At 34.8% G+C, this 19,934-nt stretch overlaps 1 protein-coding gene across 3 annotated transcripts in view; it reads right to left on the minus strand.

Moving 5' to 3' along the window:
• Positions 1-305: 305 nt before the first annotated feature.
• ELMOD2 (ELMO domain containing 2) overlaps positions 306-19,934 on the minus strand; it is a 28,555-nt gene continuing 8,926 nt past the window's right edge. For all 3 annotated transcript variants that reach the window (XM_082611635.1, XM_082611634.1, XM_082611636.1), the window contains 6 exons: positions 16,650-16,747; positions 14,932-15,061; positions 12,375-12,508; positions 9,105-9,173; positions 8,224-8,357; positions 306-3,842 (listed from right to left, as the gene is read on the minus strand). In XM_082611635.1, the coding sequence (XP_082467761.1) occupies positions 3,697-3,842; positions 8,224-8,357; positions 9,105-9,173; positions 12,375-12,508; positions 14,932-15,061; positions 16,650-16,747 (711 nt within the window). In that variant the 3' untranslated portion in view covers positions 306-3,696. The remainder of the gene's footprint in view (positions 3,843-8,223; positions 8,358-9,104; positions 9,174-12,374; positions 12,509-14,931; positions 15,062-16,649; positions 16,748-19,934) is intronic.

Raw genomic sequence — 19,934 nt, forward strand, 5'->3', positions numbered from 1 at the left:
ACATATTGCAGTAAAGTAGGAATTATTCCTATCCTTTCTAAGAACGGGGGTGGGGTGGGGATGGTAGCTTCTTTTCTGGCCTCATAATCAATTATTCTTATCCAATAACATCTTAAATAGGTAATTAGTGGATGAGTTAAAGTCACACACACAAAAAAATTTCTGTATATTCTGATTTACTCTATAGGAACATGATTACAGGATTAAATAAGAAAAGTATTATTTCATGAATATAAATGACTTAAATAAGGGATGAGGAAGATGGGAAGCGAGCAGAAGTATTAACAGAAAGGCTTATAACAATTTCAACATGTTTTTATTTGCTCACAACATTCCAAACAAAATGACATCGCATTTCAACTATTGCTTTTACATAAGAAGTTAATTGCTTTATCCAAAGTAGACAAAAATCTATTTTTTTAAGTTGCCAACCAGCACTCTTTCCCCCAGGGAAAGCTGCTGCTTAAATATTTTTTGAATACTTTATTTAACAAAAACATAGACTCGCCCTATAACAGTAATGCAGTAGTTGGGTCTTACCTGCACTACATTTAACATTTTTCTTATTGAAAGCTGAAGCCAGGAAAAAAAAAAAAAAAAAAACTCACTCATGATTTTTCTCAGATTTTTACCAATTCCCTTAATCTTCATTAAAAAAAAAATTACTCTGTGGAGAGGTCATAAATATGAAATGGAAATTAAGCCTCCCCAGAAGTTGGGTGGACCATTTATCCTGAGAAAATAGCTGCTGGTCCCCAATCATTAATTCAAGAAGGATAATAAACATTATTGCCCTCCAATTTCTTCTCTTCTGTGCCAAGATAACATGTAATCTCTTTTGCTCTGGCAATGAGCACTCCACTTGCACACTCACGTAACGCTTCTCTCCTTAGAGCAAATCTTTGACCAAGTTCTATTTCACTGAATGCAAAGGGGAGAAACAGCACATAAACAATTATGAACACTGGAATAAAAATGAAGAGCACATGTATTTCACATAGAAAAATACATACAAATCCAAGTTGCTCTTAAAATAGAAAAAACTCAGGACGGGCATTTTTAAGAAAAAGATTCTGTTTTCTAAACTGTAAATGGTGCCAGTTATATCTAACTATATCACCATATTTATACATAGAAAGGGGTTGGTCTAGGTTCGCCGATATCCCCTGATTTCTCTCAATTCTTTAAAGATTGTCTTTCAAAACATATTTACACTGCAACCACTGTAATTATATTTTTAGACTATTCTTATCACTGGTTCACTCTTCAATCTGGCACATACAAAAATTCATTTCAGCACTGATTCACTTTTTTGATGCTAAAACAAACAATTTTCCTGCTACTTCAATTCTATCACTACTTTGGTATTTTATTATTATAGAAACAGGTAAGATTCTAAATATGGATTTTCAGACTACCTAAAACTCTAACATACATATGTTGAAAGCAAGGAAAAGTAGGAAGGCAGACACAATTATCATATTTTTCTTTTCATGTATGTCATTATCACATGAAAGTCAGAAGGCTCATGTTACATTCTAATTTACAACTGATGACACTTAGCTTGGCTTTCAAACTATCAAAACTCAGAATCTGTTGGTGGCTTTTAGACCAATTCGCTACAGAAGTATCTGAAATGGTTACAGATTATTTTAAGCAAAAACAGAACAATACATTATACAAACAGAGGTGGACTTAAATAATATATTATTGAACAAAATTTCTAATAACATTTTAAAAACATTATTAAAAAGTTTTACTCCCTAGAAGGGGAAAAACTTAAATTACTTGAAAAGTTTCCTCTTCCATACTTGAATCATTCTTTTATTAAGCATACAGACAAAGGTTTAAATCAGTTCAAGACCTTATCTGTTAAAAGATTAAAATATAAAGGTAAACCTTTTCTAAAACTAAAAGACTAACAATTGCTTTCCATGTAATGGTAAACACCTTGATAAAATGAACTTTAATGGTTAATACCTGATCCTTATCTCACAGAACTCTGGCTGGATGATAAAGCATAGAAAACATTTAAAGAAGTTAAGATACTCCCAAGGATGAGACGTCTCCTATAAGAAACCAGTTTTAAAATTCCTATAATACTGAAAAGCATTTCGCCACTATTATAATAAAATGAGCCCAATTTTTAAGTTTTATCTTGTTGAGAAAAGAATTTTAATGCATGCACTTTTAATGTATGTGCTAGACAACAATGCATCTGTTATTTTCCAATTGTTTATTTTTTTTAACCACTCTTCTCTTTGGCAAGTTTAAAGAGAGAGGTTTGTCAATAGATATAAACAAATACTTGAAAGTTTCAGGTCTTGCTATATCACATAAAAGCCAGTCCTTAAACACTTGATATATATCATTTTGAAGGTGTGCTAACTATCCTCATGTTTTAGATTAAATTATGTGTTTAATAGGCTGCTTTCTGTAGGATTTAGTGAGAATTTGGTAATCAGATGAACCTATCTTTAAACTTTTAGTTTTGCTATGAGTACAGATGTCTAAAACACACAAAGAAGAAATCGTTCCTGTTAGAATCTCATCCCTATATAATCCTTGACAGCACTTGCTGCTCTCCTGAGATTTTCGGAGAATAAAGCTATACAAAAAGCACAGTCATTATCCTTAGGCTACTTTAGAACCCCACAGACTGTTAACTCAAAGAATACCCACGAAGTCCATACATCATTATCTAGAAACACTGTGGAGTCAAAGCAAAGAGAAGCAAGACTTAACAGTAAGTAAAATAAACCAACGATGTATAACTGAGATGTTTAAAAGCTTTGTTTTCCTCTTGTTAAAACTCAAAGACAGCTTTATTGAAATAGCACCTGTTCTTTGAGTATAATCAAGATTTTCTTAGCAAATGCACCTCTTTTCATAAACATACACCCATAGAGAAGCTTCATGAAAGGCCCTCATACCAAGCACTAACTACAAGTTCTTCTCTCTAACTGATAAAAAGCAAATACTGAAGATGAGAACATGTCTTTAAGCTTTAAAATTCCACTGTGATATTTCAGTGTGGTATTTAAAAACAAAAAAGCTAATCACTAATACTGTCATTCCCTCATTACCTATTACATGACATAATCAGAGAAACCGAAAAGAAGGCCATAATTCTTTGTCTTCTCTGACTTATCTATATGCTCCTTTTGCTCCTATGAGGCAATGGTATGACGTGTGACTGAAATGCAAACAAAGAAAACCATGAAGAACTAATCTCTCTGTTAATTAACCTACAAATAAAATAAGGCAAAGAAAATGAAAAAACAATCATTTCCAGACTAAAAAACAAAAAATCTTAGGAGCTCTGAAAAGATACCAACTTGATAGCTACAATACATAAACATGAAAACTGATTTTTACACATTTTAATCAATCAAGTTAACAAAAATACCTGATTTGTACTTTTACACTAAATGGGTTAAGTCCCAAGTTCCAAACTGTAGTTCACATGACTCTACAGAGGGGATCTTTGGAAGGATAAGGTACCTTTGGAGGACAGTGTATAAACAAGTGTAAACATACACTGATTGTCTACTAGCTTTCTTAAATAGAATTTCTGAAACATTTTTGTAGGAAATTATATATAAGGAGTGTAATTGATCAGATAATTTCTATTACAACATATAAATTCTGTTGTGTGTGCAAAATGTGGTAGAAATAGAAGATACTACGGATGATTCATATTTTTAAAGTAAGTGATACATTACAATCCAGTAAGAGTCCTTTAATCTTTTCATGAAACTTCTCTCTGTACACGTTGAAATACATAATACTTTCTGGCTTTTCTTCAAACCAAAACTTGTCAAATTCATACACAAGATAACCTGCAGTTAAAAAGAAACCATAAATACAGTGCTCAATAGTGAAATCACATCCAACCATCTCATTTGAAAAGTATATCCTAATCCATAATAGGATTCAATGATCAGAAACCATCTTAAACTACTAGAAACCTGAGGAACTTTATAAGAAATATTTTTGTATGTTCAAAATAAATATCAATTTCAATATGATATTTAGAGTACATATACTCTTTGTCTCTAAAAAAATCAACAAAATGCCTCAAATTTAATAGAGACTGTCAAAAGATACCTTGAGAATAGGAAATAAAGGTTATCCCCAGAGACCCCTGAAACAGAAAAATGAAAGTACAAGAAAATGGATAAAGTATAGAAAAGCTGTTTTCTACTTGATTTATAAATCTAAGTTATTTCTGCTTTTTTCAATGAACTATCATATCAGCACCTTCCCTTTTAGAAAAGAATACATGAACTCGAAATAGGCTTAATATTTTTGTTTTTCAATATCCTTATTACAGTAGCCAACACTCAAAATATTAAAAGTATTTCAGATAAATGTGTAAACAGACATATTTACAACAACAAAAAAATGCGAATTTAAAACCGCTCCTAAACCCTATTTGGATTCAACCAAATGTATCTATTTAATTATTTAACAAATGCTTCTATAGTCCTTGCCATGTGCTCACTCACTCTCATAGTTATCCTATGATACAGTACTGTTATTCCCATTTTTCTGTAGAGGAAATAGAAGCGCAGAGAAGTTAAATGACTTGCCCAAATCACATAGTTTGCAGGTGGTCTCTATTATGTTGTAAATTAGACTTTGTTTCCACCAGAATCTCATGTCCCCTTCTGAAAAGCTATTCAAGAAGGGATAGAAGTGACTTATTTCAGATAAATGGGGGGGATAAGGCCAGTGACTTTACATAAAAGGGTGGCTAGGCTATCATAATTGCCTAGTGTGAAATAAACGTAAATTCAATTTTAAAACATTAGTCATAAAGCAAACATTAACAGGTAAGAACCATGACATTTCAACATTGAAACAGCACTTCATAAGAAGGTTCCCTGAAGAAAGATTTCAGATTAATCCCTTCATATATTGATAAAACAGATTTTTGTGAACCAGGATATGTGAAAAAATCAAAGAATAAAGCCTCTTTGAGCAGACACACACCATCTGCTTCCTGTTCCCAAAAGACAAGCTGAGAATGGTAATCCTGTAACTATTTTTAACTAATATTTTAAATCTTTCTTTCATTCAAAATTTATTTTGTACATACATTAACACAATAGTACATCTACAGAAATTACTCATCCATATATAAACTGAGTCTGTGTTCTCCAACACCCTACCCCCGTATCCTGATAGGGGTGTGCAATCAAAAACTTTGGAGATTAATGTTCTAGGTAGTATGAAAAGTCAGACATCCATCTAAATTTTATAGAATACAACTTATTTTAGTATTTCTGGCTATCAGGTTTTAGCTGTTTACCATTCCTTTAAATTACTTTCATTACCTATTCAAATGACTATATAGTCTAGAACAAAGTGCTCAAGAGTAAAATACTAGAAATTTCTTGCTTCAGAGTGAGGTCATTATAATGTAAACTGGTGTCAGAAAAAGACTGACTCAAAAAACTGAGACTGTCTGTAATGGCTAAGTTGATTTAATGAGACATAAGGAAACTGCAAGATACCAAAATTCTAGGATGCTGGCAGGGCCATACATGGCATAAGACTCCTAAAGCTTGCCATGAAGTGATGGAAAAGAGTTGTTTCCACAAAGCACCCCTATTGCCCTTCTGACTCTAGGAGTTTAAAACACCAGACTCAAGAGAAACACCATAAAAAATTTCTAAACTTACAATTTCCTGTATGCTTCTACTGCCCCTAACCAAAGCTGCAGGGACCCTTGAGGTTTTCCCACAGGGATTAAAAACAGGAGAACCACAGGAACAGGGATTAACTGTAAACTGGTATGAGGGATCTTACGGGGGTGACAAAAATGTTCTACAACTGGATTATGGTGATGGTTGTACAACTCAGTAAATTTACTAAAACTCATTGCATTGTACACTTAAAATAGGTGAATTTTATGGTATATAAACTATACCTCAATGAAGCTGTTACTAGTCATAACTTTTTGGTTGTAAATTTGAGGAGTTATTTTTTTGGAACCACCAAACCAAAGGTCAGTGACTTCCCAGGATGACAGTGACTATGTGCTTACATGTTAGATGTACAAAAGGTGACAGCGGAGCTAAGGAGCTAAATGACCACTCACTGCTTCTGCCTTGCCCATGGAGAACCACAACAGCAAAATAGCAGGAGCGACAAGGGGGAAAGGGGAGATGGACACAGATCACAGGGAAAGAAAAAATGTGAAACCTAATCTCTTTATATAGTTCTTTCTTTTAGATAGAAACTACTACCTTGGAACTGATTCGTACGAACGAATTGGGCTCAGTCCCCCAACCAAAAAAGGTGGGTATGTTTAAAAGATAAGGATTCACATTATTTTCTAGTCAGAATACGCCCCTTCCTAGAAAAGCAGAACCTTAATTAAGACATGAAACTTTATTGGTAAAGGGTATGAAAATCAATTTTGAGGGGGAAACTTCTGCGTAAAAGATGGATGTACGTACGTGTGTGTGTGTTTGCTTTAAATGTTTCAAGAAATTTGAAAAACATAAGCTTCACTGTTTTCCTGATGATCCACAGCTCTATGGATATGACTGATAGAAACAAGGCAACTAAGAAGGTCCTATAACGACTTTTCCACCTCACATATTACTCTGATGCTCTTCCTGGTCAGGAGCCAAACAAGATGCTGGTGTCGAGGGCACTGGAAGTAACAGTATCCAAAGATGCTCCAGTTACCCCTCTGCAGGGGAAAACAATACTGCACAGAGGTCATTTTGTACTGCTTTCCTACCTGTCACTCTCCTGTATTTATTTAAATATGGTAAAATGCTTGACTGGGGGGAGTGAGTTTTTTGGTTGTTTCTTTTTATATTTATGTTCAACAGGCAGCACTACACAAGCATCTATTTCATACAGAAAACAAATATCTGGAGGCAGTTAGCAAAGTCCCAGGAGTTTAGGCACTATGCTCAAAGTCAATGAGAGATTTAGGAGAGGAAATCAAATAAGACTGGTGGGGGGAAAAAACAGTTCCTCAGCAACAAGATGAAAGAAAATGACTAGATTTTCATTTAAAATAACTATACCTTCAATGTGGAGATTTGGAAGAGGGTCATCACTGAAAAACGAGGGAAAAGGCTATTACAGTAACATAGTAACAAAGGACTGATGTCGTGCAGTTACAATGGGATAGGAAAAAGTAACAAATGCAAGAGAAATTTAAGAAGTAGACAAACCTGGAATTCGGGATTAAGTAAACGCAGGGGAGGTTGTGGGAAAGAGAGACCTGGATGACTCCTTCAAGAATGGAGTTGAAGGGGCCTCCCTGGTGGCGCAAGTGGTTGAGAGTCCGCCTGCCGATGCAGGGGATACGGGTTCGTGCCCCGGTCTGGGAGGATCCCATATGCCGCGGAGCGGCTGGGCCCGTGAGCCATGGCCGGTGGGCCTGCGCGTCCGGAGCCTGTGCTCCGCAACGGGGGAGGCCACAACAGTGAGAGGCCCGCATACCGCAAAAAGAAAAAAAAAAAAAAAAAAAAAAAGAATGGAGTTGAAGAAGTTATGATTTGGACACTTATTATCTAAGTAGTTTCCTATATGCTAGTTTCCTATGTCCTATCTAAAGACACAAAAAGATCAAGAAAAAATAGAGTATGAAGCCAAGCTAGAGTTGAATTCTTTGCTTCTGAGCAATATCTTCAGAAGATGGGTTCATTCAATTAAACCTTCAGCATTCAACTATCATCACAATAAAAGTTAATGGAACAGCAGTGATATGACTGCTTTAGGAACAGTTTATTACATACCCCCAACCTAACACAAGAAAACCTGGCCTTGAAATAAAAGGTGTGTGTGTGTGTGTGTGTGTGTGTGAAAGGTTCCTTTAAATTTCCTTACAAGAGCAACCAAATGATCTCTCCTTGACTCAACAGCATTCATTAACCAGTATACAAGAAGAAAAATTCATTTTATAGTTGACTGGAAAACAAATGTCTACAGAAAAACTGTATAAATCCTACATTTGCATACATGTCAAAAACTGCCTCACTGAATTTTTTAAATCAGCAAATATATAAACTGAAGTACAAGATACTCTTGGATACCCATCTTCCATTATCTTCCTGTTTTTGAAAGATCCTAAATAGTAAAATGACAAGTATAAGTTATATATTTGATAAAGGTATTATATATAATACTTTCCTAAGGATTAAAAAATTCTCTTAGAAATTTCTACTTTTAACTCATTTCAATACTCACAATAAAACTGGTGAAAGTGTTCCATTGTTGGTATACCAGGAACAAAGTTGTAGAGGTGAAACTTCAAAGCTTCACTCTTCAGCAAGCTATAAGCCATCTCTGTAAGATTGATTCCAACTATTGCATAAGAATACCTATGTCAGAAACATTACCAGTTATCCCAGCTAGCCAAAATAGCTCATAAAGTAAATTTTAAATTATGCAAGGAATTAGTAAAAAGTAACTTTGATCCATTTCTAACACTGTATTGATTTTACAAAAATTTCTACATATTAATTTTTGTTCTTTAGAGGCTGTTGATTTTCTGGATATTATCTAAGACATGAAAACAAAGCTCTGGCCACATGAATATCTAAAACCAAAATCATTAAAAAAAAATTAAAAAGAGTACTACATACACCCTCATTGATTTCTAAAATATACTGAGTAACCTGATATTTTCTCCTCCATTATCAGGGTATTTATTTTTATGATATAATAGTGTTATAATGCTTTTTCAAAGATAGGTATCATCGAATATAAAAATAATGATAAAGCTAATAATATGATGTCAACTTGCATTTCACTTCACAAGTTTCAAAGCTATTTCTCATTTTCTTATTCCCATTTCAAAGCCATTTCCTATATTCTTATTTTCAAATCTATCTCTCAGAAAATTTTTATAAGGTCCTTATCTCCATTTTATAGATAAACTACACCTTGTGATAAAAAGATATTGAATTACATACAAAATTGGTTTATGATCTCATTTAGCCATAAAATAATATATCATGCAATACTCTTTATGAGGTTCTTATTAACTAGAATAATCTAATTTTTAAAAATACCCGGAAATATTTTCAATTCAAGAGCTTATGGTTTCTTTAACATATCCAGCTTACCCTAACTTTGGATGATTTGAACGTGAAAGAATCTGATGAGCTTCACTGGTATAATTTTCACTGAAATACCTGAGAAAGTTTAAGAAAAATAATGAAATCAACATGTCATTCAAATTGAAGATATCCAGAAGCAATTTTAAAAGCTACTGTCAAAGTGACAGTCTTACTGCCAAAAGCATCCCAATCTCCATCTCAAGTCACTTCAGTGACTCCGAGATGCTTCTGAATCAAAACTTAATTCTGAGCTATCAGGCCTATCTAGTACAGGACATGGGCCCTTCGCTAGACTTTGAAGTATTTTGACAAATAAATGATCTAACAAGAGACTTTTATCTATTTTAAAAGAAAATCTAGAGTTCTGATTATTTGTTTGTTCTAAATTTTCTATAAAGTAGTCATTGTGTACCTGTTAGGACACTTCCTTTCACCTGAGCTCATTCCTTCTGTTGCAACTTGAGTCTATATTGCTTAATGCCACTGTCAATGCAATCAGAAAAAAGTCAATAGCCTTCCTTTTTGCACTAAAAAAAACCACTCCTTGATCAGTGGTGTAACTAAAATACTGGCCACAAAACAGAAGTATTAGCAGGTACAACAGAGAAATATATAAACAGTATGTTCATACATACTGTTGGCTTGTACTAATGCAACCTCTTTGAGTTCTTAAAGATAGGGACCAAATCTGTTCAAACTTTGGATCACCCCATAATGCACTGATACTCATACACATATGATGACTGGCTGGATGTTTATGTAAGGATAAGAAGTAGAAGAAAAAATGGATTTCCATGGTTTATTTAAATTTTAGAAGGCACAGTCATTGACATTTTCATAAAGCATAGAAATTTCTAACCAAATGTCCCTCTATTTTTCCTTCTGTAAATTAATACTACAGACTTCCATTTTTCTTCATTGGCTCTAATTTTCAACCCATTTAAACAGGGATTGTTAACTTAGAAGTTCATGAATGAATGATCATTCATGAACGAAGGGGGATCCATGAATCACTTTAAATTATTCATACATTTTCTGTGTGTACATTTTCTGGGGAGAGAATATACAAAACTTTCATTTGATTCTCAAAGGGATCTGTAAATCCCCAAACAGAAAAAAGTCCTGTTTTAGGGCAATGCTTTCTTTACATGTTCTAATTTTCTACTTTATCTGGAGGCAGGCTCTAAAATGCCCTTAGTAGACTATTTATATTTCATTTTTTTTTGCATGATACTCAATACAATTCAGTATTATATTAGTATTTCAATAATCAAGCTACTTTTAAAATATTCAACCTGTAACACAGAGAAACTTTTCATTTTCTTGCTGAACTTACCTAGGAAACCCCTATGTAAACAGTATCTAAGGAAAATAAGCATCTATGTAATAAGGAGACCTATTCCTTACAATAATCTGCACTGACTTACTTTCCTTCTTTCCTTCCTTCCTTCTCCTTTCTTCCTTCCTACCTCCTCTCCCTTCCTACATACATTTTTGGCCTTAGCTTGTATATTTTACCTTTCTGCTTCTATTTCCTCATTTATTCAAAATTTTCCAGTCTCTCTCCAATTCATTTTCTGTAAAATATCCTTTTTATTTTATACCTGCCTGAGCATTCATTTACCTAAAACATCGTTATCTATCAAACTACCAGCTGTCCTTCAAAGCAACAAAATATTTCAAGAGATTTGATGACAAAGGCCAAGAAATTTTAAAAATTCATTACATAAAGGTATTTGAACAGCTTGCCTGCTTCTTGACTGTATCTTTATTTTGATCCTGAAGAGTTATAGCTCCATACACAGGACAACAAACATAATTATAGAGAAATTAGAGCTAATTTTATGTTTTCAAGCACCTCTAGTACATCAATGGCAATCAAATAATTAATATATCTGAATCTTGGTCATTTTTCAAATTAGTAGATGCTAGCTCTAAATAGAGTAAAAATATCTGCAAATCATTTAAAGGTCTATCAGAACTCCTTACCACAGTCTTGAATCAAATTCTATTAAATTATTTAAATTTTAAGCTAAATTAAATTATCTTCTGGCAAATGCTGAAAAATCTTGATTTCTGAGGAAATGAACCAAAAGAAAGGTTACTCAGCAAAAGTTAAGAAAGGAAGCATCAGAAGAATGTGTGTGTCTAATTAAGTTTCAATTATCTGTGTAGTTTACAAGTACCAAGAAAAAAGATGGTCTTTAAACGCTAAAAACAAAAGATCCATGTGTTCTGAACAATAATGAATTTTAAAATATTTCATAATTTTTCCAAGTGAAAACAAACTGCATTTATTCTAATTAAAGTCCCCATATGGAAGTTTCTGTTTATCAAAGCGGAAAATTGGCAATCTAATTTTCTGTAATTATTATTATTATTCAAACAACGGTGTTTTATCTTTGAAAAGTAGATGAATGGAAAACTTTCATGCTCATACAATTTAGGTATTACAAAAAATGAAATACTTTTGTAACTGGAAAAAATTGTAGATATTGAAGCCCTACTGTTATCTTCTATTTTCCCCCCAAACGGCCTTATCCATATTGACCTAGATACCTTTTCTGAATATTAACATAAATTAGCTCAGTTTCAGGACTAATTTTTCACAGTAACAATTATCCAAACTTTCTTAATGGTTAGCGTTCCCATTCTAGGCATTTTATAGTCTATAAATCACAATTCAAGGACAGACCCAAACACTAGACTATCTTCACTTGCATATTCATATTCATATTAATCTTCCAGTTTACTTTCTAAAATAGTTTTGGCTATCAATTCTGATTTTAGTTACATATTTTGAGATTTCATACATGTGCCCAAGCATAAATATTAAAGAAGAAAAACAAGAGACAGTTCATATAGGCTCTGAAAAGTCCGGGATTTAAATTACTTGTCACAGATGGCAAAGAAGTGTGAAGAGGCTTTATTATTATCTTATCTGGTTATACCTCCTAAAATGAAGTCAGAGAGGCAAGAGGATAAAGAGAGTAAGAAAAGAGTACACGTAGTTCCTTAAAAGGTATCAGAAAGGTGGTCAGGAAGAGAAAGAAAGAGGCAAGTATTGGTAAGTAAAGAAATCACACACACACACACACACAGTATATGGCTTATGTATTCATATTGTTGCCAGCGCATTAGTAAATACCTTTAGCACAGCAGTTATTAAAATTCAGACATAGTATAAAACTAGATTGATTCTTACTAAAATTTAACAAGATTAGAGATTACATGTAATTTCATTTAGAGAATTAAAGAAAGTTTATTTTCACTTACACAAGATTGATTAATCCAAGTATTCCCATGCCTCTGAAGTCTGTTTTGGGATCATCACCCTGGAAACCAATGTCAGCCCACTGCTTGGAGATTCTAGCCTTCAATTTTTTCGTGGGCATTAGAAGATTCCAAAGCTGTACAAACATGCTTCCATATTACAAATAATAGTGATGCTCTTAATTTACCAAGACATTTTTCTTCTCATAGCTGATATACTGCTAAGTCGAATGCTTTTAATTAAACAACTTTTGTAGACAAATCATAGGCTCAACAAAGACTATATTTAGAGAACTTTTCAATTAGCCTAAAAAATGTAGCATACTTATTCCAATTTAAAAGACATACAAAGAACAGTAGACTTTGAAAAGGTAACAAATACACAGAAATCGAAAACAATGAGATGTCTTTACTAAGTAATACATATATACCAGAATTAGTAAACTGCTTCCTTGAGAAGAACACAGTGCCAGGCACTTGGCCCTTGCCTCAAACACTATATACTTAAGTAGGCTCTATTCTAATGGCGGGTGATTATCGTTAATCAGAAGGAAAATAAATCTGAGATAGGGAGGGGATCATGGAGAAGTAACACTGATAGTATTAAAACCTATATCATCATTATTTTACAAATTTTCATAGTTTTAAAAGAAAAAGAATATGACTTGGTTGTAAGTAAATATATTCCTTAAGATTGAGAATTTAAGAACAGCTATCAAATATTGGATAGCAACAAACCAATTCGTGCAAAATAAGATTTAAAAAATGTAATCAGTCATTTTCTAAATTCAACACCACAAGTCATCAGACAAAAGAGACTTACAAAAGTTGGTAAGAAAGTTTGTGAAAATTTGCAAAACAGAAATACTTGCACTTTTTTTTTTTCCCCCACTTCACTACCATTTCAGGTACTGCTGAGTAAAGGACTCCTAATGAAAGGAGTATCCTGCTACCTAGAATGAAATGTGAAGACTTTGTGACCTTACTGTAAGACAGGGTCAGCACTCTGGCCCTGAAGCTAATCCAATCATTAGACTGGGTTTTATCTGGTCCCTTCTCTCATTACTCACACATGCACCTGCTCACCTTAGCCTCTCTCCATGAGCTCAGCAAGGGTTTGATTATGCCAAGGATGAGGCCTCAGTGATGTGGTGAGAGACAAGGTAAGACCACTAAACCTCAAAATTCAGCATGCATAAATATCAAATTTCGGGGTTCCACCCCTGAAGATTCTGATTTCATAGGCAAAGGTGGAACCTTGGATTCTGAATATTAAACACTGGTTAACTTTAGTGAAGGTGCCTCTTGGACTGTACTTAAAGAAAGACAGATCTCCTTAGCCCCTTACCCTGCTGAGCATGTGTGAGGCTGGGTGATTCACTGCCAGCAACTGGCTCTTCACCTCGGAATGAGTTTCATGATGAATCACCAAGATGAAAATTCCCTTGACTCAAATGCTAGGACTCGGGTCTTACCCCTTCTCTAAAGGGAAGGTATTGTGTAGAGAGGGTCTGAAGTTAAGGGAATAATGATGACGAGGAAGCTATAAAGAGGTCAAGCCTTAGTGAGTGCCAGGCACTATGTTAACACTTGAAACATAAAAATTCAATCCGCAGCAACAGTCCTTTGAGTAGTTTTATTATCCTCACTGACAAAATCAAGTTTTATTTTGAATTTTAAAATTAGGTGAAGTGTATATTTATCTCCTCCTGAAAACAAGTTTTATTGTTTTTAAACTTGTCTCTTACTGTTACTTGAATACTCTCAACGTTTGTTTCTTTCCACAGCACTTTTAGTTTATAACAAACTCCTAACACCAGGTGCTATGTGCTATTTTCCCTAACTATAACCATTTAAAAATATAATTAGAATAGGTGAAGTGGATGGGCAGCTGATTCAGCTCTATTTCAGAATTGATCTTTCTAAAGCAAATGACTTCATCTCCTCTAGGCCTTAGAACTAACCTCATCCCTACAATAAAGGTACTAGATCAGATAATCTGGAAAGCTTACTCCAGGCCTGATATTCTCGAATTTCAGCATCTCACTGGCCTTATGCATTTTAACTTCAGAAATAAGAAATAGGAAGGTCCTAAGTAAATTTCTTTACTCTCTTAATTTTTAAATCTATTGTGGCAATATGTGGCACATTTCATAAATCCCAAAAGATCTGACAAAATAATCTGAAAAGGGACATCTATGTTCATAATTCAAGAGTAAGCTGAAAAAATGCCTAATTTATATGGGGATTTATATAAAAAGTAGGGGGAAAAATCTGAAGCTTGTGGACTCATATTTCTCAGTTGAAAAGATCTCCCTTTATAAGTTTATAATTTATTTCAGAATTAAAAGCATTAAAATAAAATTTGAATCTATTTCATTGATGCCTATCAGGAAATTATAAAAATAGTTAACTAAAAATCTTTCACCAATATAAAATTCTCTGAGAGGCAAAGAAATCAGATGGCTGTGTAAGCCTCCAGATTCTCCACACAGGCCTCACTAGCTCAAGCCTGATTTATTTTCCAGTGTAACTCCAAATACAGAACACCAAAGCTTACCTTGAGAAGCAGCTTTTCATGTTGCAGGTTATCAGAATCATATGGTTTTTTTCTCACACTTTCTACATCCAAATAGAGCTGTTTATAACCAGATATCTGTAGTAAGCATGCCTTCATACAGATTTTAAAACTGAAAATGATAAAAGTTATTATTTTTAAAAAATCGTACCTTCTTATCGCAACAAAGTAATGCCTTCCATAGCTTGTGGTTCATATGTCTATTTAGAAAGCACTCCCTAGCTTTTGGTTTAATACAATAAGCATCAAGAGCCTCTGTAAACACAAAACATTATACAAAGTATCATGCAAGATGTGATAAAACAGGGCCTATAAAGAGGGCAAGACAGGTAGGAAAGGCAAACTTCCAAAACTGCAAACTTTGTAAATCCTTGATTCGTTCACTTCTTTCCATGTTTTCTCTGGGCAATCTCATGTGTTCCCAAATCTTTATTGTGAGACGCTACCAGCAGACCTAATTTTCCAAGGATACAGCAACACACAATGCCGTGACACGTTCTCCCCGTGCTTCCAAACACAACTGCTCATCTTCCCTGAAGAAGCATGCTCTTTCTCAACTCTAAATCCATTAGTGGAATCACTAAGCACTAGATCCCCAAGCTAGAACGCTCCGAGTTCTGACCTTCCTCTCCATCAACAATACATCAAAAGGTCCCTGAGCCCTTATCCTTTCTAGCTCTGAAATGTCCCTCAAAGCCCTCATCATATATATCCATTTACCCTGGTGTATTTATGGCTTCATCATCTCTTGCCTGAATGACTCAGTTTCCTGACTTTTCTGTCTTTATTCCTCCTACCAGCCTCCCACTTCTTCAAACTTACCCTTCATCTTCCTAAAATACATATCTGATAATGTAGCTTGTTTGCTTAAAAAAAAAAAAAAAAAGAATCAGAGGACAACATCTAAATCTCTCAGTGGGGCATGCGAGCCTCCTTGCAATGTATCTCTGATCTTGCACTCCACTCACTTCTCCAACCTCTGCTCTGTGCCTATTCAACGCTCCCGCTACAAAGGACTCCCTGTCATTCCCAGGTACTCAAGGACTCTGTGTCTTGTTGGCACCTTCCTCTGCACGGAATGTCCTCCCCTACCCATTCAACAAGGTCCAGCTCAAACGTTACCTCTTCTGTGGACCTATCGTCACAGTTCTCTCCTGTACCCTCCCCTGCTTCAGCCCAAATAAATTACTCCTTCCTCAATATTTACAAAGAAAATACCAAATGAAGAAAAGCTTGCTAAGTATTTACTGTCTCGATATACTTGTGCTGGGAACACAGAAATGTAGTAAGTCAAGTCCTCTTATGGAACTCAGCATTTATTTGGAGAAGAACAAGAGCAAATCAATGACTACAGTACAATGGGTTAAATGTATGAGAGGACCTTCCTGGAGGAGGACAGAGGAACTGCATTTTGAAGGACAAGAAGGACACAGGAGTCATTATTTAAATTTGGGAAAGTAATGGTAAGTTACCTTAGAGAAGGCAGATGATAAACTGCACTGGGAACCCAGAGATATAGGTTTTAGTTCTGCTTCCATCACTCACCTCTCTGGACCTCACTTCCTCATCTAGTGAAGTGAAAGGGTTGAATTAGATGATCTCCACAAACCCTTCAGCTCTAACGTTTCACAGCTGTGTGAGATCTCCAGCCTCACAGGATGTAAGCATACGATACATGAGAACACCGTAGAAACACATACCTGGCATCCTTCTCAGGGTTAATATTCTTTTCCTTCATTATGTCTACAACACATCTGTCCACTTCATTCTGAACAACAAGTGTCGCTTTCTGTAAGACCTATTTGTGTGAAACAAAGCTGAATGAGAAAAATCCCCTACTGCTGAAAAAGGACAGTATGTTTTGAGGTATTTAGTCAACTTCATAATGCGTGTATTAAAATGCAAAACCAAATGAAACCCAATTTGTTTCAAATTTTCAGTAGGGCTAAAATCATACATACATAAAATAGAAGAAAAGCAGCATGATGTATTAGATGGAGTCTTCCTTAACTGAGAATCAAGAGGTTCTAAGCCAATGAGTTCTTAGCAAATAAGCTCCCACCATAGTATGCTTATGAAGCAAATACTTTTTATAAAATTCTAAAATTACATAATAAAAATATAAAACATTTTTTACATAAAAAAATTTTAATGCAGAAGGAAAAAAATTTAAATTTTAAATGCAGAAGAGCAAAAAGAAGAGTCAAATAATCTTCTCAATCCTACCACCAGAGATAGCCACTGGTAACAGATTAGCAGATATCCTTCCAGTCTTTTTTTCTATGCATTATAAAACAGATTTCTTAAATAATATGTCTTATAAATGCCCACTGGATCCTTCCTCTCAAGAAATAAGCAAGTTCAGGCCTTCTTTACCCTTATAAGGTTTCTTTAACTCTTATCCCTCTTTAAGCTACTATCAAAATTCCATCTGATATTCCTTATACTCCAGACAAAATAATCTAATCATACTTGGAGTTATGCTTCTGCATATCCTGGGCCTTTCTTCTGGAATGATCCTTTTCCCAATCTCTAGACATATCAATGCTTCCCATTGCTAAGCTAGCTCACATACCAGATCCAGGAAACTTTCCCTGATTCTATTGAAGTGGAAGTAACCTCCTCTCTTGGAATCTGCATAATAATGTACCTGTAACCTTTCTGTGACTCTTATCACCTTCTATAGTATAGTTATTTTTATATATTAAGTGGAAAATTCTCTGAGGACAGAGACTGTATCTAACTCATTTTCTCATATCCTGTATAGAAGAGATAACAGACATATAATTATCGAACGGAGATATTTGACAGATGAAAACCTTAAGAAAGGCAACTGTTTCAGTAAAAGTCATGTACAGCTATTCCATTACTTTTCTTTAAATTGAGGTTAATTTAAATACAATGAAAGGAATGGATGTTACATATTCAGTTTGACCAGTTTTGACAAATTCATATACCCAAATAATCCACATCCTTATCAAAATATGGAACATTTTCATCACTGCAGAAAGTTCCCTCATGCCCCTTCCCAATCAATCCCTCCCCCAACAAGCACCCACTGTTCTGCTTTCTATCACCATAACTTTGTGGTGTGCATATAAATGGAATCATAAAGTATGTACTCTTCTGTGTCTGCCTTCTTTTGCTCAACATAACGTTTCTAGAATTCATCCACGTTCTTGCTTTCATCAGTAATTTGTTCATTCCAATTGTTGAGTAGTATTCCATTGTATGAATACACCTCAATTTGCTCACTCATTCTCTCGGTGATGGGTATTCGCATTGCTTCCAATTTTAGACTACTATGAATAATATTTTTTCTCTTTGTGAAGTGACTATTTGAGGCTCTTGTCCTTTTAAAAATTGTGTTGTCTTTTTATTACTGAGTTCTAAAAGTTCTTTGCGAGATATAAGTCCCTAATCAGATATATGTGCTGCAAATATTTTGTCTTGCCAATTCATTTCTTAAAGGTGTCTCTGATAAGTAGATTTTATTTTGTTTTTTTCTTGTGGTACGCCGGCCTCTCACTGTCGTGGCCTCTCCTGTTGCGGAGGACAGGCTCCGGACGTGCAGGCTCAGCTGCCATGGCTCACGGGCCTAGCCGCTCCACGGCACGTGGGACCCTCCCGGACCGGGGCACGAACCCGTGTCCCCTGCATCGGCAGGCGGACTCTCAACCACTGTGCCACCAGGGAAGCCCAGTAGATTTTATTTTGATGCAGTCTAATTTTTCTTTTTTTTTACTTAAATGGTAATGCTGTGTCTTCTCTAAAAGACATTTTTGCTTAACCCATGGCAGAAGATGTATATTCTCCTATGCTTTCTTTGAGCAGCCTTAAAGTTTTGGTTTAAACATAGGTCTAAAGTCCATATCAAATTAATTTTCACGTGTAGAGGGAGATAGGAGCCTCCCCTCCCCCAATTTGGATATCCAGTTGTTCCAGCACAAGTTATTGGTTTTCCAGTACATCCCTGTCCTCACTGAATTGCTTTAGCATCCTTGTTAAAAATTATGTATGGTCTATTTCTGTTCTCTCGTCTGTTATATTTATCTATTTGCCTAGAAAGTCTTTAAGTCAGTATCAATCTTCTAAGTTTGTTCTTTGAGAAGATTATCTGGGCTACACTCGTTTCCTTAAAATTCTGTATAAACTTTAAATGAGCTTGCCACTCCCTTCAAAATTAGCTTGCTGGGATTTTGATTGGAATTGCATTGAATCCATAGGTCGGTTTGGGGATCAGCATCTTAAGCATACTGACGCTTCCAGTTGATGAACACAGTATATCTTTCCATTTTAAGTTTTCTCAGGAACAGGAGCTGTAATGCAGACATCTCGCATAGCTTTCGGTATATTTGTCCCTGAGTATTTTACGTTTCTTGATCTACTGTAAGTGGAACTGTTCTTTTCTTGTTTTCCAAAAGTTTGCTCTTAACATACGGGGACATACTGTGTCCTACAACATTGCTAAATTCATTTATCAATAATGCTGGTAATTTTTATAGATTTCTTAGGATTTTCTTTACTCACAAACTATGTCATCTGTTAATAAAGACAGTTTCTTTCTTTCTTTTCGATCATTATGTCTTAGATTTCTTTTCCTTCCCTTACTACACTGCCTAGGACCTTTAGCACGATGCCAAATAAAAGGAGAGTAAACATCCTCGCCTTGTTCCCAACTGAGTGTGGAGAGCATTCAATATTTCAGTGTTGCATACCTATCATGCTAGCTGCAGGGTTTTCATAGATGGCCTTTAATGGGAGGAGGAAGTTCCTTTTACTCCTAGTTAGTTGAGTGTTTTTGACCATGAATGGGTATTGAGTTCTGCCAAAACAGTTTTTTAGTATCTACTCAAATGATCTTATTTTTCTAATTTACTTTGTTAATGTGGTAAGTTACATTCACTGATTTTGAAAATGTAGTCATGACATATTATTCTTTTTATATATTACTGGGATCAAATTGCTAATGAAGAATTTTTGTA

Source organism: Mesoplodon mirus (assembly GCF_964341445.2).
Source record: "Mesoplodon mirus genome assembly, chromosome: 2".
NCBI classification, from domain to species: Eukaryota; Metazoa; Chordata; class Mammalia; order Artiodactyla; family Ziphiidae; genus Mesoplodon; species Mesoplodon mirus.